Source organism: Canis aureus, chromosome 13, assembly GCF_053574225.1.
Source record: "Canis aureus isolate CA01 chromosome 13, VMU_Caureus_v.1.0, whole genome shotgun sequence".
Taxonomy (NCBI): Eukaryota; Metazoa; Chordata; class Mammalia; order Carnivora; family Canidae; genus Canis; species Canis aureus.
Window position 1 is genome coordinate 47,276,803 of NC_135623.1, and position 26,758 is coordinate 47,303,560.

At 41.7% G+C, this 26,758-nt stretch overlaps 2 protein-coding genes across 22 annotated transcripts in view; one reads left to right on the plus strand and one right to left on the minus strand.

The window, feature by feature from the left end:
- The window catches only part of LOC144282434 (uncharacterized), a 32,899-nt gene extending 30,990 nt beyond the window's left edge, over window positions 1-1,909 (plus strand). For 7 of the 17 annotated variants that reach the window (XR_013350868.1, XR_013350869.1, XM_077846080.1 and 4 more), the window contains 2 exons: window positions 712-857; window positions 936-1,469. Coding sequence is in view for 10 of the 17 variants with exons in the window: in XM_077846080.1 (XP_077702206.1) it covers window positions 712-857; window positions 936-1,066 (277 nt within the window). In the remaining 7 variants the exon portion in view is untranslated. Of the gene's footprint in view, window positions 1-711; window positions 858-935; window positions 1,474-1,494 lie in introns of those variants that run through there. The other 10 variants (XR_013350871.1, XR_013350870.1, XR_013350872.1 and 7 more) reach the window with 8 other exon arrangements.
- GNPTAB (N-acetylglucosamine-1-phosphate transferase subunits alpha and beta) overlaps window positions 1-26,758 on the minus strand; it is a 70,944-nt gene that overhangs the window by 19,108 nt on the left and 25,078 nt on the right. For 3 of the 5 annotated variants that reach the window (XM_077846053.1, XM_077846052.1, XM_077846054.1), the window contains 11 exons: window positions 22,766-22,885; window positions 21,664-21,705; window positions 19,084-19,289; window positions 14,792-14,856; window positions 14,454-14,588; window positions 7,622-7,783; window positions 6,828-7,007; window positions 6,449-6,619; window positions 4,531-4,654; window positions 3,252-3,455; window positions 1,534-2,639 (listed from right to left, as the gene is read on the minus strand). In XM_077846053.1, coding sequence (XP_077702179.1) covers window positions 1,534-2,639; window positions 3,252-3,455; window positions 4,531-4,654; window positions 6,449-6,619; window positions 6,828-7,007; window positions 7,622-7,783; window positions 14,454-14,588; window positions 14,792-14,856; window positions 19,084-19,289; window positions 21,664-21,705; window positions 22,766-22,885 — 2,515 coding nt within the window. The remainder of the gene's footprint in view (window positions 1-1,533; window positions 2,640-3,251; window positions 3,456-4,530; window positions 4,655-6,448; window positions 6,620-6,827; window positions 7,008-7,621; window positions 7,784-14,453; window positions 14,589-14,791; window positions 14,857-19,083; window positions 19,290-21,663; window positions 21,706-22,765; window positions 22,886-26,758) is intronic. The other 2 variants (XM_077846056.1, XM_077846055.1) reach the window with 2 other exon arrangements.

Below are 26,758 nucleotides of genomic sequence, written 5' to 3' on the forward strand. Positions count from 1 at the left end.
ATGCTTCACACTTTACAAAGATGAGATATTTTTGCTTCTCAATGCAATCTCAATACAGATTGATACTCATTACTGTTGGTTAGCCTGTGGAGAAACAAGCACTCTTATACACTGTGGAGTATGAAGGGTACAACATTCTAGAAGGACACAGTTAAATTTAACTGTAATCTAGCAATTCTACCTACAGAAGTAAAAACTTCCTCAAGAGTAAGCTATGCATAAAAGAATATTTATCACAACACTATTTGTAACTGCAAAACAAATACAGCTATTAAAAAACAATGACACTAGCGTGGGCTTGCTCATGTTCTACTAGATCAAGAGGCAGAGCAATGAGTATAGTGTAATTTCACTGTTACAAAACAAATATTATATAGTTCATATGTTCACATATCTATATAAAAATACTGGAAAAATACCCACCAAACTATTCATAGTGATTATTTCAAGTAGGAAGATGAAGAAAGGATGAAGATCTTTCCCTTTTATATTGTTTATGTTTTGGGTTGCTTGCAATGGTTACTATTAACCTAAAACACTTTTGCAATTTAAAATAAGTAATGAAAGGGGGGGAAGTGAGGAAATCATCACAGGCAAGAACTCTATAGTCCGTCACTTAGCAATTAGTAAACAACTACTGTGTTGGTGATAAGATACTTTCAGAAGACAGTGAGATAAACACGTTCCCCTCTTTGGCCTCCTTTCTCTCAGCCTGACACCTCCTCATGGCTGTGCTCTATTCCTGATCCAGCCGAGACCACAGGTTTGTCCTGGTCTGTCAATTCCTACACACTCTGCACAGGTCAGCTCACAGGGCACTTCCTCGTGGATGCCTTCCCCAGTACCTCTAGGAAAAGGTAAGGAGCTGTCCCTTGGGACTCCTTGCCCATAGCTCAAGAGACACCTATCATGTTGCTACAATTATTCACCCACAGTCGTCCAGGCTTGCCCTTTGAGGCTCCATGAGCTGCCTTCCCCTGCAGCAAGCCCTGTGACAGCACTTGGCAGATGTACAGATGACACCGCAGCACCAAGGAGACGGTGGTACCAGAGGGTGAGCACTTAAACCTTGAGGCCTGGCTCCACTGGAAGCTAATGAATTTATTTGCACCTTGGGTTTTTTTTTCATCAGTAAAATTGGAAAAATCATCAGATCTGACTCACACAACAGACATAAAAGCTTTCTTTGAAGTCACAACATGCCAAGTGAAGACAAGATTCCACCCCTGTCCTACCACTTACTCGAGGCATGCTCCTAGTTAACACCCTTACTCATTCGTACTAAGGCTACTTCTTAACTGTGACATGGGATCATGATAGCAGGTAACCTCATACGATATTTTTTTTGTATAGTATTTTTATTGTTAGGGGTATTAGGACAATAAAACCATGGAAGAAAAAGCATTTAGTCTAATGGTTGGCACAGAAAGTCATGAATAAATTGTACCTATTACTACATAATTATCACTTACAAAGTTATTTACTTTTCCTGAGCATGGAAAGGAAAAAAGCTGGATGTGACTTACAACTTACATCAAGAAGATCTTGGAAATACTTCTTTTTCTCCCACGGCAGAAAGCCCAGGTAACTGTCTGTGTAGTGCTGCAGCTTTCTTCCAGGTAGTACTTCATTAACATCTATGTAATTGTTTGCATTCTCCTCCATTTTGTTTTTCTCTTGTTCTTTCCCTGTGCTTTGCTTCTCCTTTGTCATCTGGCTTTCTGGTGGAACGATGTGAGACAACAGTTTTTCTTTTGAAACACTTCCAGCTCTTACATGTGGGGTCAGAATTTCAGATCTAGATTTTCCTTCGATTTCTAACTCTGGGGGTAGATTGCGACTCTGGTAGTGGCTGTTCACTTTCATGGGGACTGCTGGAAAAGTTGACCTCTGTAATTTTTCAGATGTTTCCAAGCTGTTCGGCAAGGTGTCTTTGTGAACCTGTTTTCCTAGTGGGGCCTCTACACTGTCATTCCTTTCATCCATTATTATAGGTTGATTTATTTTTATTTCAGCATCTGGTGAGGTCCTTAGAAATGATCTCAGCAAGGCTGACTTGGACAGGTTGTATCCTTTCACAGTGATGTCTCCATGTTCTAGTTGCAAATCCAAGTTACGAAGACTCAACTGGGCCTCTTTGGGAAGGAGTGAAATATTTACCAGGGGAATTTTCACCTCCACTTGGAATCTTCCTGTCGTGTTAACATCATGCCTCTTGAACTTTGGAAAGCGTTTTTCTTCAGGAACATCCTCAAATAGGATTTCCGCCTCTGGAAGAAGTGATGTAGGGCTAACCAAATTTTGGTAAGACTTTTGGGTTGTAGAATTCACTTTGGGTTCCTCTCTTGTGTCAACCTCTACTGTTATCTGGATTTTGAATTCTTCATCATTTGTATTTTGAAACGTGAGATTAAAATGTATTGTGGTTGCATTCATCCCACTGTGCATTATAAGGTGGATGGTCTTCCACTTATTGGCAATAGAAGCATGTCGAATTATTGGATTGTCACTGTAGGCACCTTCAATTCCTCGTTTGGCTATTTCTGCAAAGCTGAAATAAGGCAGGCATTCACCTTTTGGAATAACATAGTGAGTCTGGTTTGGGAGAAGAGTTACTTTATACAATTCATGAAAATGATCTAGAGGAAAAAAACACAAACATGACTTTAAAAACGAGGCTTTTTCTCATCCTTTTTCTTTAATTCTTAGGGTTTAAGTTTTCACTTTCTAAGAATGACTTTAGAATAATCAACCATTCTAACACAAGAGCGGCTGGTACGGGGTTCATTTTATTATCTGAAGCAATCACTATTAACAGGGAATGCTGAGTCTAACTCACTACAGAGATATGGCAGGTTCCACTGATCAACTTTCATCTTTGTGTCCATTTGAAAAACTACAACCTTCTGCCAAAATGACTTCCATCAACAAGATCCAGCATTCAAACTATTCCTTTATTAGTGGTCTCTTCTTATTGTTTCTGGCTTAAACCTTTACCATATATTTTCAACGAAGGTACATCTGCTTAGTACAAAGTAAGTCCGAGTGAAGCAGTAACAGGAAAAGATGCAGCTCTAGTGTCTACTGATCTTTGTGAACGGTCCATATCCTCTCTTACTTTTCACTTACAACTTATTTGGATGCAAGGTTGGGTGAGGGACTCAGAATAATTAAGCCACACCAACCTCCCTCTACTTGTCGAGGACTTTGATCCCCTTAGTCTAAGCATCTTTTCACAGTGATAAACATACCTTGTCCACAGTCGCCAGCATCAAATCCACAGGACAAGACATTGCAAGCCTGGTCACAGAATTTATCCGCAAGCCAGGAATTTGCGCATCCTTGATTACAGTAAGAGACACTATTTAGTCCTCCACCAAACTGCCAGGGCTGTCCAATTCCAATGCTGCCGGTCCCCCCACCTCCTGCGGCATAGCGATTACCACCACCGTTACCTGCAGAAGGAGGAGAAAACAGAATCTTGCTGTGCTTATCATCTTGAAAAAAGGATAGTCCTCTTTTCTCAATAATGCTATCAGGATTGAGTCCTGCATGTCAGTCAGAGAAGGTTCACCCCAGTCTTTAGCAGAAGACTACACGTACCTTAGGAAGAGAGCAAAGGGAACATCACTTGCCAGAGGCTGGGCACGGGCCGACCAGGCCTTGGCACTTATTAGCTGCACAACCCTAAATACAGACCTGCCTACAGGGGGTGCGTGGAAGGGTGCGTGTGGAGGGCAGGGAAGCAGGAGGAGATTATTCTGAAGGCTGTCAGCAGTGCCACACATCTTAACGTGGGCTGCCAACCTCATCACCAAGTGTTCACCTGAGGTCTCCAGACTGCATGGATCTTCTTAGCAGGTCTCTGTTTTCAACTGTGGCTGCTCACATTTTCCATGAGTGTATTAGACAGAACACAACCTAAAGTTTGGTTTCTTCTAATCCTCAGCACTGTTTCACATCTGTCTCTGTATATGGAATATGAGGACAACAGTGTCTGTGCACACCCTCTCTTCCCTGGGTAACTAAGAAACTCAGGTGGATAATGGATGCTGTATAAATGCAAATACTTTATAAGCTGAAAGGCAATCAGTAAATGTAAAAACATGCTATTATCAACAAATGCAGATATAACCGTGTAAGAGAGAGATAAGATCTCTATTTCTCCATAGTTGCTAGCTGACAGCAAGCTGCTGCTGAAAGTCACCAGCTGTGAGCTCCTTAAAGAACCAGTTAGAGTGAGTCTGGCTCTTCAGTTTCCATAATTAAAGATAATCTTGATTTTCATATTTTGAATAATAGAAGGCATTTTCAACTTCAGGTCCGGCCTGGGAATATGCCCTCAACAAGGGAGAATATGAAAAACCTGAGCTACACGGGGATACTAGTCATTACTCCACAATCTGCAGATTACTCTATATGTTGTTTGCATACATGAAGAATGCTTAAATCACTATACATATTCGGTGATGATTAAGAATGAAAAACAGTCTGTAAACATGAACATATTACACACAAGCACAGCCTTACCAGAGCAGTCTCCGCCATCCCAATCACAGGCGGAATTATTACAAGCCTTGTCACAATAGCCGTCTTTGACCCAGGAACCCGGGCAGCCCTCAGCACAGTTTGGCACAGGCCATGTCAAATAAACCTAATGACAAAGCCACAGAGAAAATAAAATGGATGCTTTTTAATGTCAAATTAGGATTCCTTTAAAAAAGAAGAAAAGAAAGAAAAGAAAAGAAAAGAAAAGAGAAAGAAAAGAAAGAAAAAAGAGAAAAAGAAAGGAAAGGAAAGGAAAGGAAAGGAAAAAGGAAAGGAAAAAGGAAAGGAAAAAGGAAAGGAAAAAGGAAAGGAAAAAGGAAAAAGGAAAGGAAAGGAAAGGAAAGGAAAGGAAAAGAAAGGAAAGGAAAAGGAAAGGAAGAAAGGAAAGAAAGAAAGGAAAGAAAGAAAGAAGCAATTGAGCCTCCAGAAAAGGTCACGATTCTCCCTGGGCTGACAGTCTGCATCCATGTGGCCTACTTCACACTGAGCATGTGGGCACCTGCAGTAGTTTACAAAGTCCTGCTCTGTTGATGATTTGTTACTGAGCACATTTACTCAGGACTCAACTCACACATTTGTTTATTACAACCTGGTCTTATTATCTATCCTGAAATAAAACAGCAACACGTCAGACTTAAAGGTGAGGACAAAAGCATGACACAGCAGGTAGCAAGTATACTACACATGTCATCGCTTTTCTGTGATAACTGTCATGAATTCCTGAACGTATTTACCCGTGAACTTGCATCAAGGCTGAGAAGGCAGCAGATGAACTCTCAATATCCTTATCCCTGTGATAGATTACTAGCACAGTGTTCTGAGTCGTGAACCCGCCTGCTTTCAAAATGAGTGATGTGGTGTGTGGTTACTTTTTAATTAAATCCATTTTTAAAAAAATGCACTCCATGCCTCTGCATGCTCCCATCTCTTTGGAATGTCTGTCTTCATCTACTTAACTCTTACCTGTTCTTCAGAGTTCACTTCAGTTCATAGGGAAACCTCTCTAGCCCTATCTGATTTCACCCTCCTAGGCCCCCAGGCCTTCCCTCCCAGGGCACATCTGCCAGCACAACGTCACCATCCCTGGTCACTGATTTTGTGCGTCTGCCCTGACAGGACACAGCTCCACGTGGTAGCACTTCAGACACAGAGGAGGCGAACAAACACAGAAAAGAGAGAGTGGGCACACTGGGGCGGCAGGAATGGCAACGGGAAAGCAGCTCTGTGCAATTAGCATTTCCAGGTGCACAGGTGTGTAACATAAAAGTTCCTGGTGTAAGTCTCCAGCCCTTCCCCAACTCCTCCCAACAGCCACAGGGATGTTCTAGTTTCCCCGCTAAGCAGACAGGAAACGCACATCAAGTCACTGCCCAGGATGATCCTCAACTGCTGGCTCCTCGTCTGTGCTCATAACCGCTCTCCGTCATGGCTCCCAAAGCCAGAGTGAGATCGCTGCCTGAGGCAAATTTCATCCATGTCTGTAAGCAGAAAATTGACCTAACTCTGTTTTTTTGTTTTTGTTTAAATTTTACTTAAATTCAGTTATTAACATAAAATGTATTATTGGTTTCAGAGCGAGAGGTCAGTTGAGCTAACTTTTTTTTTTCGGTCTATATTGGCAATTTTGCCAAATGTTCTAACCATGATTTTGTATTTCGTGGTGAAGGAGAAAATTTAGAAGCTGGGTTCTGGGTGTCTGACACTATAGGGAAGCAAAGAACTATCAGGGAGTTTTTTTCTCCCACATTGTTAACACTCCTAAGCTTAGCGCTCAAAAATTATTATTTGACCAAATAACTTGACCAAAACTATGTATGTTAGTATGCATACTGATTTCCTGATCTGTTTATAATTTCTAAGTGACTTTGAAGCTAGGCATCCTTTCTTCTTAGGCACTCACCTTCTGACCTTTGGAGTGACTATAAAAATCATCTGGCCACACATCCTTCCCAAACATGACATCATCATTCAGATAAATAAACTTCTGGGACAGCCCTTCAATGCGATGAATATGACTTTCAATGGCAGGTGAACTAAAGGTAGGCAAGTGGCTCAAATTTCGAAAAACATCCTTTTAAACAACAACAAAGGCAAGAGAGAAACAAAGTGCAGGAGAATTATTTCATTTTGGTTTTGGTTTTTGGAAGGAAGGAATGGAGAAGGGTAGAAGAATTGAAGGGGATGGAGGTGGGGAGGGTGAGGAAGACGGGAATGAAGTGAGGGGTGGGTGAAGGACAGACAAGGAAACCAAGCCCTGTGATACATGGAAAGTCATGGACCTGGTGTGTGACTATCGTCACGCGGGGATTATCAAGGTTCAGCCAAGATGGAATCTGCCCGTTGGTGACAATGAAAATATTCCGAACCCAGGGAGCATGCCTCTCGATGGATCGCAGTGAATATCTCAGTTCTTCGTTATCTTCAAAGCGGCTGGCAGAAACATCTTCGTCCTGCTTAGACTGAGAGGAACATTACACACGTGAGGATGTAAAACACACACCAAGTAAATCATGCTCTTCCTTCCTCCTGGCTGTCCCCCACCCACACGATCTGCTCTCAGGGTGCTCTGGCCAACTTCCGAAGACCAAGTCCTACATCCAAACATTACAAAAAATTCAATACTCGGTATCTTTAAAATGACATAAATACCCAACATTTCTGTTGTGCCTTTTTAAAGAGAAGGTTCTTGGATCTGATTCTAGGTCATGTCAGTTAATCAATGGCAATGACTGGAAAATTAGAAAAGTTCCAGTCAACTCCACTCTCTGTAAGTTCTCTTCCTCCTCCTCATGTAATGACTTATAAATATTCAACAATGTAGACCCCCAATCCAGGCTTAGAAAGAATGAACACGGGGATCCCTGGGTGGCTCAGCGGTTTAGCGCCTGCCTTTGGCCCAGGGCGTGATCCTGGAGTCCCGGGATCGAGTCCCACATTGGGCTCCCTGCATGGAGCCTGCTTCTCCCTCCTCCTGTGTCTCTGCCTCTCTCTCTCTCTCTATGATAAATAAATAAATAAATAAATATTTAAAAAAAAAAAAAAAGAAAGAAAGAAAGAAAGAATGCACCCTTACCTGACTGATGGCACTCAGGTCCCATAATAAATATGCAGGACTTAGAGTCAGTTCTTTTCCATCGATGGTCATGTTCTTCTTAGTCTGCTTGTTCAGTTCTTGGAACTCTTTGGGGTTATTCAGTTTTAGAAGGGCTACACTGGCCTCTGAGTACAGCTGTAACTGTAAATAACACAAGGGTTATGTGTTGAAAGATGGAGCCTCAAAGAGGAGACACCTCTAAGTTCCCAGTGTGACCTTTCATCTCTGAATGTATATAGTGTATAGTCTATAGACTATGAACTAGCAAGCCTACAATCACCAAAAGAAGACGTGACAGGCCAGACATTTTCCCAGATGAATGTTAGAGACCAGGGGGTCGTGGAGTTGTGGCAGATAGGTCATCTCCAGCCCCATCCAAAAGCTGCAGCTGTTACTCACAAGTACCAACAGGTGCAGCCAGATCCCCAAATATTCTGTGAAGTCTCCCCATTTTCAGTGCTGGCTCAGGTGTTTTCATTTGTCCTGCTTTCAAACAAAACACAAGTGGTCACCAACTGTGACCTTTGTTCTAGAATATCACCAGTCTGCTCATGGGGAAACCCTGCAGTGTAACTTTGCTGGGATTGGTAGGCAACAAGCCTGCTCGCAGGGACTCCAAAGAACTTTTGTGCCCCCCCCACCACCACTCCTACCCCAACACCCCCCCTTCCCCCGCCTGACTAAGAGGAACATTTTTGGACAGGGCTGCCTCAAGGACTTCCACAGGAAAAGCACCTTTTGAGGCAAAGCCTTCAAAGAAATCATCAGTCTCAGATGAGCACAAACATCAACATGCTTCCACCATCAGCAGAGTCTACACTGCCCTTGATCTGGTTCGTGTTCTAACTCTGTATCATTCAATTTCCTATGAAAAGAGGCTTTCAGTGCTTAAAAAGGTGGGAGAGATGATTGAAAACTACTCATCTAGGACAATGAAACCCTTTGGCTGAACTGACTCTCCTAACAAGGCCAGTTTCTTAATTTATAAGACAGAGCAAATGCAAATTATTATGGGCTCATTCTGAGCTCTCATATATGCTACAGGACTATATTTAGCTCATCTTTCGTAGTTTCCTGTGTTTATCTATGCCCAAGATGAGAGATTCAAGTCAGAATTGCATTTATATCTGTCCCCTTCTTACCACAAAGTGCATGTGGACGTGTGGGGTGCTCAGGTGTGGATTGTCTTCCTGCCTCATTACCCTCTCCCCCTGACTGTGCCTGGCATATACCAAGTACCCACTGAGGGTCAGCTCTCACTGCTGTCGCCACCCTGCTTCGGAACTAGGGAGGCAGGTGGGGAGGCAGGGCAGACACGCTTTCCTCTGGCTAGTCTCGCTGCCTGCCCTGGCCTCCCCTGCTCCCTCCTTCCCTTAGTGGCCTCCACAGCACCCCCAAGAGCTCCCTGAAATCTAAAAATCACTAAATGTTTATGAATGTAGTATTTGGATACCCTAATTTAACTTAAATTTTATGGGGCAAATACCTTTATATCTTAATCTCTTCTATCCAAATTGCTTTTCATCTGCAAAACTTTTGAAATTTAATAGACATTTTCCTGACTCGAGAACTGAAAAGTCAAGAGCTTAAGGGAATATTTATATGTTGGAGAAGCTTTCCTGCCACCATCATCCACCAAGTTGAGCGTGGTGACAAGGGGGGGAGAGGGGGGGGGGACACGACACGTATGTCCTGCTAGCCACCAGGTGGCACCCTCACCCTGCACACCACAGTTTCTGGTGCCTAGAGACAGTGGGAAGGAGAAGGGGGGTACTAAGCGCCCAGGGCAAGAGCTCTTACTTGGGCAGCTGCCAGCAACTGCTTCCATATGCAGCTTCCCACATGGAATTATAAGCCTCCCTGGATTCTTTAAATTATAAGTTTCTCAAAGAGAGAGCAACTCATACACCCACCCACTGCAGGCCTACAGCAGACCTGCACCATGACTGAGAAATAAAGGTTTGCTCTTTTTCGGTCAGAGATTTCGGGTGTTTGTTACTAGAGCATCATCTAGGGTGACGGACTGGGACAGCCATACGCGGTAGCACAGGGTGAGGGAAAACACATGCCAATGAACACAACTGAAGACCGACTCATTCCAGTAATTTAGTAACTCAAGAGTTTTCTAAAACTTACATCAGTTTAATCTACTGAAGTGTCTATTGTAGGAATAAAACCAACACAAAGGGTACCATACTTTAAAAGAGCAGGTGCTTGAGATGGTTTCAGGGGAATCGCGAAAGGGCACACGAAAACAGCTATTATGATAATTTACTGTTACCGCGAACGTGCCCTCAACAGAGGTCTCAGGCCACCACGTTCAGGCAGGACAGGAAGGTGCTCCCATCCCCCAGTGCTGTCCTTCCTGCCAGAACAGACAACCTGATCAGCCTCTTTCTCTCTCTGAAGATGTCCCCATGTCTTGGATCCACAGACCTTCCTGCCTCAGGATCCCCACCTGGAAGGCTGTATGACTCCCCCTGATAGCTCACCTTATATAAGCTTATGCCGTGACCTGAATGCTTCACATGTGCACAATACTGCCTCCAAATGTGATTCTGTGTAGCTGGAGGACAAGCTACTGCTCTGCTCTTGTGCACACACAGCAACCAGTAGTATTCAATTAAACCAAATGTGAGAATGGGCTTGAGAGCTTTGGGGAGATTTTTCCATGTGCTCTAACATATAGTTAAAGAAGAAGTGAGCAAAAACAAAAATCAAAAAACAAATGAAAATGTCTGAAAATACAGAATGATTTCGAGTGAGATGTAAATAAAGACCAATAAATACATCATATGATTTCCCAAAAGGTGAATTCTGTGTCCATCACAAACAAAAATTCTACAGATAAATGAAATGGTTATTAAGCAGCTCAAACCAGAAAGCTTTCAATAGAAGACTTTGATTTGTAAGACTATAGTCCACAGAAACGTTTTGATGAATTCAAATCTATTATTTTGCAAATGAAACTATTTTCAACCCCTACTTCCCCTCCTGGGCACTGAGGGGATTCTGGTTTTGCCCTAAACAGAATGATAAATGCAAAGTTTAGTATATATATGATCTTAGTACTAAAACCCAAAATGACTTCCTAAAATAATCACAGTGCGCAGACATCCACCTTCATGTTCCAGGACACAAGACATGGTGGCTGTTGAGTTACAGTGCCAGGCCCCAGGGTAATCACCAGAGGTACACGGCAGCGTCTGTGCTGGGCTGCCTGCGCTGGGCAGGGCATCCAGGACAGAACTGAGCACCGAGTGCCTTGGAGCCACAGGCCAAGGACAAGGCCTCTTGGAGGACCCTGTGGCAGGGTGGGGTGGGGAGGGTGGGGGGAGAGGGCAAAACAGTCCTGCCCGTTCAGGTCCTGAAGTCCAGCGTCCAACGGACCTTCCCTTCCACGTACACCAAAGCACCTCTAACATAATACCCGAACTGATCTCTGGGCTTCCTTCCCCAAAACCCTGCTTCTCCCACTGAGGCTCTGAATGTGGTGAAGGCCATCACTTCCACCTTCACTAGTAACACCCACTTCCCCTTGCATTCCTCCTTCCATCCCACCAACAGCCAGTAAGTCACAGGTCATGCTGAGGACTTCTCACAGATATTCCTGGAACCTATTCTCATTGCTGGCACCACTGCCAAGGTACCTGCCGAACCTGTACACCTTGCTGGGCTATGGCCGCAGTGGCTGAACTGGCTTTCTGCCCAGCCTCATCCTGCTTACTCTCTACCCACTATGTTCCCTAGATATGGGTTAAGTGCTCCCACCCAGGATGCCCCCTGCCTCCAGGCTCCCCCACAGAAGGTCTTTTCTCAATCTGGCCTCAATCTCTTTTCCCGACCTCAGCATCAGCAAAATCTCTGCCTCGCTGCTGTCCTCCAGGAACAGCTGCCTGGGTTTCTGGAAGCCCTTTGCTCAGGCTGCTCCCTCTTGTTGGAATGGTCTCTCCCACCCTCTTCTGTGCTGGGAGAACAGCTGCCATGTTTGGGGCCCTGCGAAAACGCCTTCTGTTCTGCAAAGCCTTTCTTGCGCCAGGACACCAAGGCCCCGGTGTTCTTACAACACTTATGTGAAAGTGATCATGCCCCCTAATGATCTCAATGCTTTATTCACTCAGTGATCCTTCACACAGTCGCTGGTATAGAGCAGCAGACATCTAGGAGCTCACACTCTGAACAGGCTGGGAATCCAGTGGCGGGAACTTCATTCTCAGGGTAGTCATAATAAAACCAGAAGAGGAACCCACAGACAGATGATCACTTGAATTAGCCTCATGTGCTGACACACTCCTTCTGTCCTTCCACTTCTCATTTTCTCTCTAGCCTCTAAAAACCACCAGTTCTAATCCCTGAAGTTGATGCAGGTGTTGGCATCATGAAAATGACCTGCAATGAACGTTACAGGAATTAGCTTGACCCTCTAGGGAGGTGCGGGCCTCCACAAAGGTAAGTCTGGGGATCCAAATAAACCTGCAGCCCAGTGAAGGAACAAGACAGGCGGTGTTAGTTGTGAGCAGAGCCTGCTGGTGCTCCCTGTCCAAATCAAGTTACTACCCCCCAACCTCGACCTACCCACCCCCCACACACTCCACACCACCCATAAACAGTTTGCTGGAGGGTCAACCACTGTGTGGACTGGCATTCTTCGGCAGCACACACCCATGCACTGGTGGACGCGCCAAAAGCAGTTGGCACTGGTGAGCAGCCGCAGCAAGCAGAGAGCCGTCAAACCTGACTGGAGAATGGGTATGTGTCATACACCTTCTTTCCTCTAAAAACACATTATAGTTGGAACAGATCCAAGAATGTTATTCTTTCTGCATGAGCAGTTTTAGCCAACGAGGTATGGATACATAGGCCTGTGATTCCAGTGCCAATAGCTTGGAAGTAAGAAGCTAAATAACCAATGGCTGTGGAGAAAATGGAACTCTTGTACAAGCTGGTGGGGATGCAAACTGGTCTGGCCACTATGGACAACAATATGGAGGGTCCTCAAAAAATTAAAAGTAAATCTACTATACAATCCAGCAATTCCGCTTCTGAGTATACACTGAAAGGAAATAAAAATAGGATTTCAAAGTAATGGCTGCACTCCCATGTTTACTGCAGCATCATTCATGACAGCCAAGACATGGAAACAACCTAAATGCCCAACAATGGATGAACTGACAAAAAAGATGTAGTATATGTACGCAACAGAATATTATTCAGCCGTGAGAAAGGAGGATATCCTATCATTTGCTACAACACAAATGGATCTTACGCTTAGCATATCATGCTAAGTGAGCTAAGTCAGACAGAGAAAGATAAATACTGTTTATCACTTACGTGTGAAATCCAGAAAGGTCAAACTTATAAAAACCATAAAATAAAATGGTATTTACCAGGGGATGGGGATTGGAGAATAAGACTGATGTTTTACAAACACAGACTTTGCAATGAGTAGCATGTAAGCCACAGAGATGGAATGCACCATATAACAAGTATAGATATTACTGTGCTGTAATTGTGTGACATGATAAATACTGCTGCGATGGCAGTCAATTACTAGCCATTAGTGTGTTTAAAGTAACATGTTATAAACCTTAAATTTAGAGTTATATGTCGCATTTTTTCAATTCCTCTTCCTTAGAGGAAGGAAGAATATCTATTAAATAACTAAATATAAGTAATTCAACCACAATCTAGCTGTACACAACCAGATTTCCAAGTACCATAAAAAGAACTTGGAAAAATATGGAAAAAAAGAAAGAATATAAATGTCACTCATATTACCATCACAAAAGGTCACACAGTGAAGCTTAAAACAGTGAAACATTGATGGAAAGAAACAAGATAAAGGGGACTTTGGGGGGAAGGCAGGGTATAAAAACATGGTCAAGACAGGAACTAAGTAAGAACTGGCCAAGCACTGCTGTCCGCCAACCCCCCTCGGCCCCCCCAGTTCCCCATCCTTCCACCTCCACATTGTTACATGATACCAAAAGGAACCTGAACACTGCGGCAGAATTTAAAGGACATTTCCTTGTAAAATCAAGAAAACCAGACCCTAAAAAATTCTGAGCCCAGGATTTTATCCCTTTTTGTTCTAAGAGAAAAGCATTCACGTTTTACAACTTGGAATGTTTCTGACAGAACCATGGGCGTCTTGACAAAAAGTCAAAGAGAAGAACTTCCACCCACACAACAGGCCAAAGGGCCTGAAGACAGTAAATGTTAAGGAAAAGACATGTGTCAGGGCAGCCTCCAGAGTCAACTCTAACAAATGGCAACAAAATGTGAGGAGTTAATAGGTAGGAATCCCTATTTATGAGTAAAGGATTCACATTATCAAACACTGCAGATATCTGAAGCATACTCCTTTGTGGGGGAGGCTTCTAACAGACACCCAGGTTGCAGCCTGTATCTTTACTGCATGTAGGACCACCCCCTCCCTCTTTGCGTGCTTCCATCTCCTTCCACCCTACATGCCATCAGGGCTTTTGTCTGTTCGGTCTACTGCTATCTTCTCAGCAGGTGCGACAGCCCCTGACACATAGTAGGAGCTCATTTATTAACTAAATGAAACTGTGTGTCTTGTCTGGGAAACCAGCAAACCAAATAAGGCTCTGAAATTTTTGCCCAAATAATAAAAAGGGTAAGGATCTTCTATCAAGGGCCATCTTGACCATCTTCATGACAACACTGGGGCAGAACAGGGATCGTCTTTGCTCATGACTGTCCTGTATGCTACAGCAAAATGGACCACAGAGAAGGTCATGCATTCAATGACGTGTGCCATCCTCATTGCTGTGTCCTGTGCTCTTACCAGTTTTATTTTAGAAGAAAGATTTTCTGGCAATTTTGTTTTTAGTTGATTTGTTTCCTTGAATGACAGTGGAAATCCACTTAGGAAAGCCAAATCCTGCATCAGCACTAACCCAGGAACTTCTTTATCTGTGGTCTGAAATGAGAGATGAAACTACAACTCACTCTCCGCATTGTAAAAAAATCAGAATGTTAAAATTACTTAAATCATTAATTCTTGTAAGCTTGGCTCAGAAGAAAGTGCACATTTAAAATGCCTCTCGAGGTAAAACAGCTTTATTACTTATATACTTTTATCCTAATCTATTGCATAAATACAATTAATTTAAAATAACATACCAAGTAGCCCCTCCAAAATGTCTGTTTGCTGTTTCCTTTCAACATTCCACTCTGGGCATCTTCAACTACAATAAAGAATACAATAAGCAAGCATCTTTTTAATGAATACTTAAGTATATGACATCTGCCAGGACACTCCAAAGCATTCTGAGAGCTGTTGTAGCAGTTCAATACCTGGTCTCAAAAGCAAGTAGTTGGGGGAGACAAAATTAACCCCCCATCCAACAAAAGGGAGATGATGTAACACCAGTATACGATTAAATGCTAAATTTTACAGCACTGAAGTAGAGATCGGGTCCACTAGCGTAGAATCCCAATAGATGTGGTGTATCTATCTATCTGCACATCATCTCAGCAAGCTGACCACTGACATCTCCTATCATCCTCATGGATATAATAGACGTGATCGAGGTCTCCACATTGGCAGATTGTAACCAATTCTGACAGAAGAACAAAATCATAAAGCTGCTGTCAACTTACCAGGAGGGTTTAGGGGTCTGCTGTGGATTTTGTCTTGTTCAACAATCTATCAGGGTTTTGGAAGAACTAAGTTTTGGATGGAGGGATGCTTGCAGCATGTGTGGGCTCTTTTTCAAATAGGCCAGACACATTCTTGCCTCAGGGATTTTGCACTGGCTGGTCTGCTCCTTCCCTGTATGTCCATGTTGCTGGCCTGCTCACCTTCCTTGAGTTTTCACTCCCAAGTCACTTTCTTGGTGAGTCTGCCCCTATAACCCCACTTCCCTTCTTCAACTCCCTTCCCTTCTCTCTACACTACTTGTGTTCCACAAACTATATACTGTACTTGTATGCTGTAGTTCTTGTCTCCCTCTGCCAAGACATGAACTCAATGGGGGCAGAGACTCAGTCCATGTCCGCATCGCTGCTTCCTCAGCACTGGGATCACTATCTGGCACAGGGTACACACTCCATAACACTTTAGGGACAGTCCCGCTCTCTTGGCAGACAAACCACCTGAGAACAATGCTGTCGTCTAGCTGACACTTTAACAGAAACTACAGGTACCTCAGTGGTGCCATCGGTTAAGTGTTTGATTGCTGGTTTCGGCTCAGGTTGTGATTTTGGGGTGGTGACATGGAGCCCCACATCAGGCTCCGTGCTGGGTATAGGGTCTGTTTGAGACTCTCTCTCTCTCTCCCTCTGCTCCCCTGCCATGTGCACATGTGTGTGCACACTCTCCCTCAAATAAATATTCAAAAATAAATAATAAATAAAAGCAATGGAAACCAAAGCTCATTGTGAGAAGAACAAACTAGGACAGAGACCCCAAGAGAAGGCTAAAAGAACAGGAGTGAGAAGAAATGTCACATGGGGAAGAAATTATTATATTAGTTCTGGAAGATCCCAACAGGTACAAATTTAACCAGTGTCAGAAAGCTGTAGGGAAGCACTTTATAATTCCTTGTGAAGGTCAGTTTCCACTTTGCTGAGGAAATCCAGGCCCAGGCTGCAAGGCTGGATGGTGTGACTGTGAAGCACAGTCCACGTGATAGAGCCTCACTATGAGCAGTGGCAGAGTCATCGAAGGGGCAGAAATGACACATTTCAGAGGAGAAAAAAAAAATCAACAGATCTTAATGATTAACTGGAAAGAGGTTAAATGAGAGAAATGGAGTATCGAATGTAGATACCAATGTTTCATCAAGATCAGGGGCTGGCATTCCATGGCCAAAAGTTAGCCACGGCCAGGTATAGTATGGCCTCAAGCTAAGAACAGTTTGACATATTAAAACAGCTAAATGTTAAATACTTATATAAAATACCTACATAATATCCTCCATGTGGCCTCCTGACCCACAAAGCCTAAAATATTTATTATCTGGTCCTTTAAGAAAGAATTTGGCAATCCCTGATCTAGATGACTGAGGAGGATGAAGGGAATCTGTGGCCCACTAGAAATGTAAGCTCTGTGAAGGCAGGAATGTGTCTTTTTTGTTGTTCTCTGCTTTGCTTTCCTGTTACCTGAAATAACAACCAACACAGAGCAGAGGCTCAACAAACCTTTACTACATAAATGGGTAAGTAGGGCAGGTACACAGAAACCCAAGTGAGAATTCAAAAACAATGTTTAGAAGACTATAGTTTAATACAGATTATTATTTATATCAAAACTGACAGCCTCTTAAGTCTTTACTATGTTATAAAATCAGCAGAGGAAAAATCCAAGATTCTCTCCATAGATGTTATAATCGAGTGATAATTCTTAACATAATGTCATTCCTTTTTCTCTTCAGGTAAAGCATTATCAGAGCACCTTAACTAATTTAAAAAATGAAGCTAGATTTAGCCAAACAAGAAACCAAGGTAATCTGTTATAACTTGTCAAGGGTTATCCCTTCACTATCCTTATATAAATTATAACTTAAATACAAAAAATGTTACACAAAATAATTCAGAAACAAATCTATAGTATAAAGGGGGCAGTTTCTATACTTAGAAAGATTACAATTTTATTTTAAATTACAAGTAACCTATTAAGAACCAAGAAGATAGCACGATGTTAGTTAGACACTATTCAGGACACACATTCATGAGGGATAAAGGTCTCTGCTTGATTAAGAAATTAGATGAGGGGGCACCTGGTGGCTCAGTCACTGGGCATCTGACTTCAGCTCAGGTCATGATCTCGGGGTCCTGGAATGGAGCCCCACATCGGGCTCCCTGCTCAGCAGGGAGCCTGCTTCTCCTTCTCCCTCTGCCCCTCCCCGCAATGGTGGACACGCACCCTCCCTCTCTCTCAAATGAATAAAATCTTAAAAACAAAAAACAAAAACAAAAACAAAATGAAATTAGATGATAACACCATAAACTCCTGCATAATCAAAAACTACGTTGGGGGGCACCTGAATGGCACAATCAGTTAAGCATCTGACTCTTGGTTTTGGCTGAGGTCATGATCTCAGGGTTGTGAGATCAAGCTGTGCATCAGGCTCCACATTCAGCAGGGAGTCTGCTTGAGATTCTCTCTCTGCCCCTCCCCCACTCTAAAAATAAATAGACCAAAACAAAACTAAGTTGTGAGTCAGGTTACAAATACTATAGGGCTACAGAAAAGTACAGATAATTAGAATCACTGTGAATGTACTGTCAGGATCTTCATGGAGACAGAACTTGAGGTGGAGCCAGAATGAACAGGCCATGGGCTGAGAGAGGAAGAGGACCAAGTGGATAGCACCACATGTGTGAAGACACTGGCAGCCTCAAGGAGATCCTGGAGGACAGAGATGTGGGGAACAAACGGCAAAGGCAAGGCTGCGTCCTGAACACCAGAAAGAGGAATTTCTATCCATGGGGAAAACAAATACACACTACTGTATTGCTGTCTTCAAAAGGGAAGTGAACCAACAAAACCAAAGCTTTCTGATTTATTTAGATCATGTGCCAGACAGACTGGAGAGGAACTTCACAGGCAGACAGAGCTGCTAGGTGGTGATTACTGGAGCCTGTGTGAATGAATTCAGTCTGGTGCAGACGAAGTGAGATGAGCAAGGAGAGAGACTTGTGTGCAAAAAAACAAAAGCATGTAATAGAGTGAGGTTAATCTATTAGTGATGAAGGTAAAAAGTAAGAACACATCCAAGATACTTCCAAAGATTTAAGCTGGGAGGGATGGCACTGAAAAAACGGGAACTTCAGAACAGGACTCAATGTTGTAAAGGAAACATGACAGTTTTCATTTTACACAAGTGAAACACACAAAGCCTCTAAGGACAGAGGCTCAGGGCAGAGGAAGCATGAGAGACAAAGGCCAGAAGAGACACAGGCCATGGGTTCAACAGCGCAGGGGCCAAGTGGGAGATGGGATCTCTACATGCAAGTTTGTTCTATGCCAGAAATTAGTTTCAATTCTATTATCTGACCAAATAAACTGTAAAATCAGATGTTTCAGAATGTAAAGTAAGAATGTTCCAGGTATGTTCTGTTCAAATTGTAGAAAACAACCTTGCTGAAGAGTTATAGGGTAAAAAATAATAATACTAATATAAGTCTCCACAATAACTCAGAGCCAAGAGAATAAGGTAAATGGACATACCAAATTCAAGGTCCTGGCCATAGCACAGAAAGGCAAGTATATTACGTAAGAGTATGACATATGCAACTCCCTTCTGAAGTTAGGGCTGAAATACAGTGGCAGCTCTTTTGCTTCTCTTTTTAATTTTTTAGTTTATCAGGTACTTGTTTAAAACTGAATCATGTCTGCTCCATTCAGAATTTGGTTATTCAAACAACCAACGATGACATGATTTCAAAATACCCATAGGCGATCTTACCATTCTTAGCACTGTCGAAAACAACAACTGAGACATTAGTGGAAGGGTTTTTTGGTTTTGCAACGTTGAATATGTCACTGGCAGAATGAAAAGACGGATAAAGAGAGGGCAGGTCCTTCAGTGTGACGTTGGCTGGCAGAGCTGGGTCCAGGACAAGCATTGGCACCTTGATGCAGTGTGTCAGCAAACATTCCAACTGCTTCTCACTGGAAAGGGACACCAACATGGTCACAATTGTTCTTGAAAAATTAATCAACATTGAAAAGCTTGTTGGTATTACTAAATTTTTCAGATAGTTTTCTATATCCAATAAAAATCATATTTAATAAAGAGTCTTATCTCAAGAATATAAAAAGATAGCCAATATGATATAAATTATGAAACAAGTGGAGTCCTTAAGAAAGCACTTTCAAATTCGTATTAATGATTGCCACCAAAATTTACTAACTCAAAGATGCACAAGAAATTAAGTGTTTCATTCCTACCATTTTAAAGATTTTTCATAATTCCAGTGAAGCCTATCATTAGACAGAGTAGGAAGTGGGTAAATTCTGTTTAGCAGAGCATCATCCTACCAGATACAATTTACCAATTCACAATTAAATACAATGGAAAGATACGACACTGATGTAAACCAAAGCAAATGTGACAAGGTTCTAAGATGAATGCATGAGGTATTTCTATCTAAACATAAGGAATACCTAGAATAAACATATTACCTACATAAACAATGGACAAAACACGGCTGGAGAATTCACAAAGTGGGACCTAGGCCTAGTTAAACAATATATAATATTGTTCAACCTCACTAATATTTAAAGGCATGCAAAAGAAGGGGCGCCTGGGTGGCTCAGTTGGTTAAGCGTCTGCCTTCTTTGGCTCAGGTCATGATCCCCAGGTCCCGGATCGAGCCCCACATAGGTCTTCAGCAGGGAGTCTGCTTCTGTCTCTCTAAACCTCCCCACTGCTCATTCTCTGTCATAAAAAATAAATAGAATCTAAAAGAAAAAAAATGCAAAAGAAAACAATGGGGTAACACATTTTGTTTACTAAATTAGTATCCCTCAAAAAATGGACTCAAGGTTAGTGTAAGCACAGTACACCTATTCCTCTCGAACACTGCTGGTGTCACTGCAGATGAGCGTTCCTCATTTCTTCTCTGGAGAAGCAATTTTAGGGCATGTGGTTGTGTCCTTATTCAGACCCATAAAAACTTATACATATGCTTCTTCCTCAGTAGTTTACTTCCAGGAATCTAGTCCAAGTAGTAGAAGAGAAACAAAACAGGAAAAACAAACCCACACACAGAAAATATAGTAGATCCAAATATAAGATCACAAAATTTTTACAACAGTGAAAATTCAGAGGTGTCCAACATTTAGTAAATTACAGTACAGTTACTTTATGGAATATTATACAACTATTAGAACTGAGAAAAAGCATGAAGATAATTTATCAACAGAAATGTGTACATTATATAAAATCTTAAAGGGATATAAAATTGCACATAGATTATAAATTACAACTAGAAATACATGCATGAAAAGCAAATAAGAAAATAACAGCTGTTGAATGAGGCCATAGAATTATGTGACCCTGTTTTTTTTTGTTTGTTTGTTTGTTTGTTTTTTTAAGATTTTATTTGGCAGAGAGAGAGAGAGAGCAAAAACAGGGGGAGTGGCAGGTAGATGGAGAGGGAGCCAAATGTGGGGCTCCATCCCAGGACCTAGGGATCACGATCTGAGCTGAAGGCAGACATTTAACCAACTGAGCCTCCCGGGTGCTCCTTATGAGCCTGTTCTTTTCACTGTCCTCTCAACCTTACTGCAACATGGCATCACTACTTTGAATAATTTAAAATTTTATTTATGTTATTTAAGAATAACAGTATAAAAGTTAAAAATAAATAAAAACAGTATTAACAGTAGTATATTTATAAGTAAACATATATAACATAAAGAAATGATCTAGAAGGCACTTCCAGATCTCAAAATTCCTCAGGTTCATTTCTATAAAATAACTCTTTTATGTAAAGTCTAATGGCTAAGTGGGGGAGTACAGTTAGCAGAGACTTCCACTAGTCAGTGAGGCAGTCTTGTTGGAAGGGCCTATCAGAGTCAGTTATGGTTTAAATTGCAACAGGTACATCGGATTCTTGGCACTGGGCTAAATCCCCTTCCCAAGTCCTTAAATACAAGACACACAACTATGACAGCTTTCTAAAGATAAGGAAATATATAATAAACACACAACTGAATGGTGGATATAAATTCAAGAATTGGAAACACTGGGTGTAAGTCATACATTAAGAGGACCAAAGAACAGAATACCAAGACAGATTAATAAAAACAGGGAAGAAAAACCTTACTGTCCAGAAGCCTAACACATCAGGAACAGTAAAGCTTTGGTTAGATACAACCTGAGTAAGAGTTCTTACTTCAAAAACTAGCTGATGAAGTACTGACTGAAGAGGAACAATAAATACAAGATACTGTGTATCCAACAAAACCAAGTGAGAACCTGGAAGTTTTACTTCAGTACTTAAACTTTGATTCCTGAGAGGAGATTCAAAACACTTACCTCTTCTTAGTTGGTTCCGTTGTGTTCTTCCCAAGGATTTCTCTAACAAAAGCAAATATATTTTATTATATATGCATGGGCTAGCACCAGCCCTAAACGTGAACAAGAATTAACTGCAGCATTGATTTTCTTGGTTACTCCCCTGGAACTAACCAGTAGGTTAGGAAATATAATGCTTACATTTAAGATGCATAATAAATTTAAAGTTTCAATGAAATCTGTTCAACAGTTATTACCATCACATACTTCCCACAGTGACCAAAAAAAATTGACTTAAAACATAAGCTTTTACATTTTACTAGGAAAACATGGTACCAGGCCGCCAAAGTCATTTTCATGCACTGGGAAGGAATCATATTCTCTAAGACAAAGAAAGAGACAATTTGCTGCTTGTATAACTTGGTTGGTGACCTGCAATGGGGAGCACCCATAACATTTACAAAGAAATGAAGGGAGAAATTCTCAACAAACACTGCTAAGGAATCTGAGAGGCAGTTACATCAGTCAGATCCCTAGCTCCAACAGCTCTTCATTCAAGGGCACTGTACCTTTCTCAGATAAAATAAATAAAATGATCAAAATTCCATATATAAAAAAAAATTAGCAATGATTCTAATTCTATATTATATGATTTGATACTGAAAAGGATAAAGGGACTATATTTTCTAATGTCTTTATCAAATGGGAAAAAAATCAAGTCTGTAGGCCTGCTTTATTTTTCAAGGGAATAATGGGCCTTACCATGAGGCTACATTGCATAACAAACACCTTGTTTCATGGAGCTATTACACCTGGGACAAGGGCTCTCTTGGGAGGCCCCTTTGCCTTTAGGGACCTTGAGAGCAAGGCATCCCTAGAGGGGCATGGTCATAAATGGCCATCTAACCAAGGGAGGCCAGGGTGTCACTAAAGTGGCTGAATTCTCCTCGGGCACCAAGAAACAAGAGTCAGACACATGACTGACAACATCTTCTAACAGCAGGAATTTGAGATGCAGATTTTTGTTGGGAGAGCACTGTGAACATCACCCCACCCATCTGAAATGCACTGTTACTTGCACTCACAGAACTGTGTGTATTATTTTCTTAAACATCAGTTTTACCTCATTGCTTTCTGCTCCTCCTTCATCTGTTCTCTGACTTGCTGTAGTTCCTTCAGTAGTTCAAGATCTGTGCCATTCACCCAGGTATAAACCACATCAATTGGCATGGGCAGACAGAGCCTAAGGCAAATCACAAGTCCTCCAGCTTACTTAACATGCTTTTCGCCAATATTTGGGAATAAGAGTATAACAGGGTTTGAACTCCAAGGTTATGAAAAAAAAATCAATGAAAAGGTAATCCAACCAGCCAACCATATCAGAGAATTGCATGTTTTCTAACTGGCACTGGGAGACTATTTGTTGAGAACTTTCTCTGCAAGATACATGCAGATCTTTATGCAGGTCTGTACCATTTCCTCCCCACAAGCACCCTGAAAAGAGGCTGCCATCGTTCTGCTTTTAGGATTGTCAGGAGGTCTTGGAAGCTCAGTTTACACTTGTACACGTGCACTCAGCAAACAGGGTGCTGCAAGGCACATGCAGCCAAACCTAGAAAAGAAATGAAAGGCTAGGGGCGCCTGGGTGGCTCAGTGGTTGAGCGTCTGCCTTCAGCTCAGGGTGTGATCCTGGCGTCCCTGGGATTGAGTCCCATGTCGAGCTCCCTGCAGGGAACCTGCTTCTCCCTCTGCCTGTGTCTCTGCCTCTCTCTGTCTCTCATGAATAAATAAATAAAATCTTAAAAAAAGAAAAAAAAGAAATGAGAAGCTAAACAAAATTACCAAAACTAAGTCCAGAAAGAAGATCCAGCCCTCCTTAATGCTGCAGCCTTCCTTATTCCCTTCTGCCCCAAGCCCAACCCCTCCCAGCCCTCCTCACCCTACCCTGCTTTTCCTTGTCTTCATAGCACTTACCACATTTCTACCATATTAAATAATTAACTTGTTACCTATATTGTTAATTGTACATGTCCCTCCCCCAGAACATAAGCTCCAAGAAGGCAGGAAACCTCCTTATTTTGTTCCCTAAAGTACCCAACCAATTAGAAAAGTGCCCAGCACACAGGAGCTCAGTACTTGTTGAATGAGTCCATGATATTTATGAGCCACTAGCACACACCTTCCTGAAACTGTCCGATTTTTTCCTTATTATCTGCTCCTCAAAATAAGGAGTCAGGCAGGCCTCTAGTTCGTATCTCGCCTAAGCCTCATGTTCATGTTTTGTTCAGGTTTCACTCCTGCTGAAAGCTCTCTTCCCCCTTCTTTTACCAGCTTGACCAAAATCCCCCCCATCTTTCAGGTCAGCTTCAGATCTATGATATAGGAGTTCATCGTGACTCACACATTTCAGCAAAGATGTGAAGGGAGGAAGCAAGCCATGTGGGTAACTGGGGGAAGACTGGGTCAGAGAATGGGACCACCAAGTGCAAATGCTCTGAAGCAGACACATAACTGTCATGGTCAAGGAGCTAGAAGCCAGTGTGGCAGAGACCGGGAAGAAAAGGGAAGAGCATAAGAGAAGATGAAGGTCAAAGAGAATCAGGGACCCAGAGCTTCATGTGAAAAATGAGCAATCACCTCATATTCAGGCACCTGGGAAAGCTGGACATCTACCAACCCTCCTGACAATGGTCACCACTGTCTGAGAGTAACATCTAAACCGTGTCAAAATCTGTACCTTGTGTTCTAGACACTACAGTCACTTATCCCAACAGGGGAAGACTTGCAAGCTTTTGTGCCTTTGAACATGTCTCTCCCTGTGCCTAACTATCCTTTCTTTCATGCTTTGTTGAACCACTTCCTCCTTCCCCAGTTGCCCTCTCCCCTCACCTCCCCCAAAGAGAAGGTACCACTTATCATGCAGCTTCCGCTGTGCCCTGTACTCAAAGGATCCTAGCACACTGTGTTGTGCTAGCTTTTATGCATGTGTGTCTTCCACTAGATGCAGCATCTCTAGGGCCATGTGGTGCCATACAATCTGTGCCCTGCTGCGTTAGTGACTTCCTCTCTTTCCTAGATCTTCAGGCTCTCTCCTCAATGTAACAGCATGTGACAGCTTCCTCTGCTAGGTTTTAAAATGCATTTACTATACCAATAGTTCTCAAACATAAAGAGGCAACAGAATCATGTTAGGGCTTGTAAAACAGATTGCTGGGCTTCATCCCCAGAGTTTCTGATTCATGAGGTCTGGAGTGGGGCCCCAGAACGTGCATTTCTAACAGGTTTCCAGGTAATGTTAATGCTGCCAACCCAGAAATTCACATTGAGAACTAATGATTTATAGTTGTTCACATTCTTAAGTTAAAAAAAAAAAGAAAGAAAGAAAAGAAACAGCTCCCCCCACTAAAATGCCAAGTCTATACGAGGTCAATGAGTTCCTCTTGGTCATCACAAGACACCTAGGAATAGGGCTTTTATTAGTGGGGTTTAACATATACCTGTTTGCTAAATTAACTCTTAAGTTCATTCTATCAACATATACATCAATCTTTGTCTTGCATTACCTATACCTAAATTGTCCAAGGTCATCTCACTCCCAGTTTCTCAGACCAAAAATTAATTTGAAAAAACTGCTTCAAGTTTTTTTTTAAGGTTAAAAAAAATGACACGTTTCCAAAGCTATCTCGTACAAGTAATTATCTGCTATTAGAAACTTTTTAATAGAATCAGCAGTTATCTATACATGTTCAATTGGGGAAAACATTAAGTATATAATGGGTTTATTATGTACTGGCTATTCTAATAAGGTTGTATTAGATGATCAATTTAATTCTCCAGTGTTAAACTAACAAACTAAGGAGACCATATGATCTGCTCAAGGTCAGTGAGTCAGTTGTTTTTCTACTATTAGACATGGCCACAGCGAGTTTGAGTCTTTCTAACCACGAGACCACTACATCTTAGTTTCCAGATGAGAAGAAAGCCTTTATCTTAGAGACTAAATGTCATCTATGACTCAGAACCAAAGCCACAGTGACAGTAATATAGCTTTTATTTTAATCAGTTTAAAGTGAATATACAAGGCACTATCACATATAAAGGATGCTATGAATGTAGTCCCTTGATTCTACATTCCATAAAATAGGTAAGAACACTGAAAACTTAAATGGTATCTTAGAATCAAAGAGTTGGAAGAAATTTTACCCTTAATCTAATACCTATATTTTAGAAATGAAGGACTAGTCCTCAGACTGACTTAATGCCTCACAATTAATAGCAATAAATAATTTACATATTCACTTCTTAATGACAAACAGAACAAAACTTTGTTTTAAACATTTCAAATAACATTAAAAAGACTTGGAGAGAAACTAGCAAAATAATGAAAACTTCCTATAAATACTGCGATATTTAAAAATATATCAAAAAAAAATATATCAGAACATGTGATATGTTATATATGATCCATTTACTTGTCATCTTCAAAATTAGGCAATTTTGAAATATCCTTATATAAAAATCAAACTATATTTTAATGCAATCTAAAATTAGGAGGAAAAATATTTAACACATACACAAAATTTTTCAGAAAAAGAACAAGAATGTTTGATTAAAACTGCTGACCTCAATATCTGGATTTTCTAAAGCTACATTTTCTTCTAAAGTTTTAAAGCTCCTTTAGGGCAGGCTTTTCTGCAAATATGCATGCACCATCAGCATTTAGCACAGCATAAGGCACAGTAGGTTGTGTTGGCGCTTGATAAATATGTGATTTAAAAAAAGACAATCCAGGGGCACCTGGGTGGCTCAGCAGGTGAGCGGCTGCCTTCGGCTCAGGCCATAACCCCAGGGTCCTGGGATGGAGTCCCACATCAGGCTCCCTGCAGGGTCGCCTACTTCTCCCTCTGCCTGTGTCTCTGCCATTCTCTCTGTGTCTCTCATGAATAAATAAAGTCTTTAAAAGAAAAAAAAAAAGACAATTCATTTTGAGGTTTTCTTAGGAAAATCAGCTATAATGAAAATGAAGTAGGAAAACTATTTCATTAAGAATCCAAGAATGAATTGTTCTCAAAGTGTAGTCACCAGACTGGCAGCATCAGTATCCTCAGTGAACTTG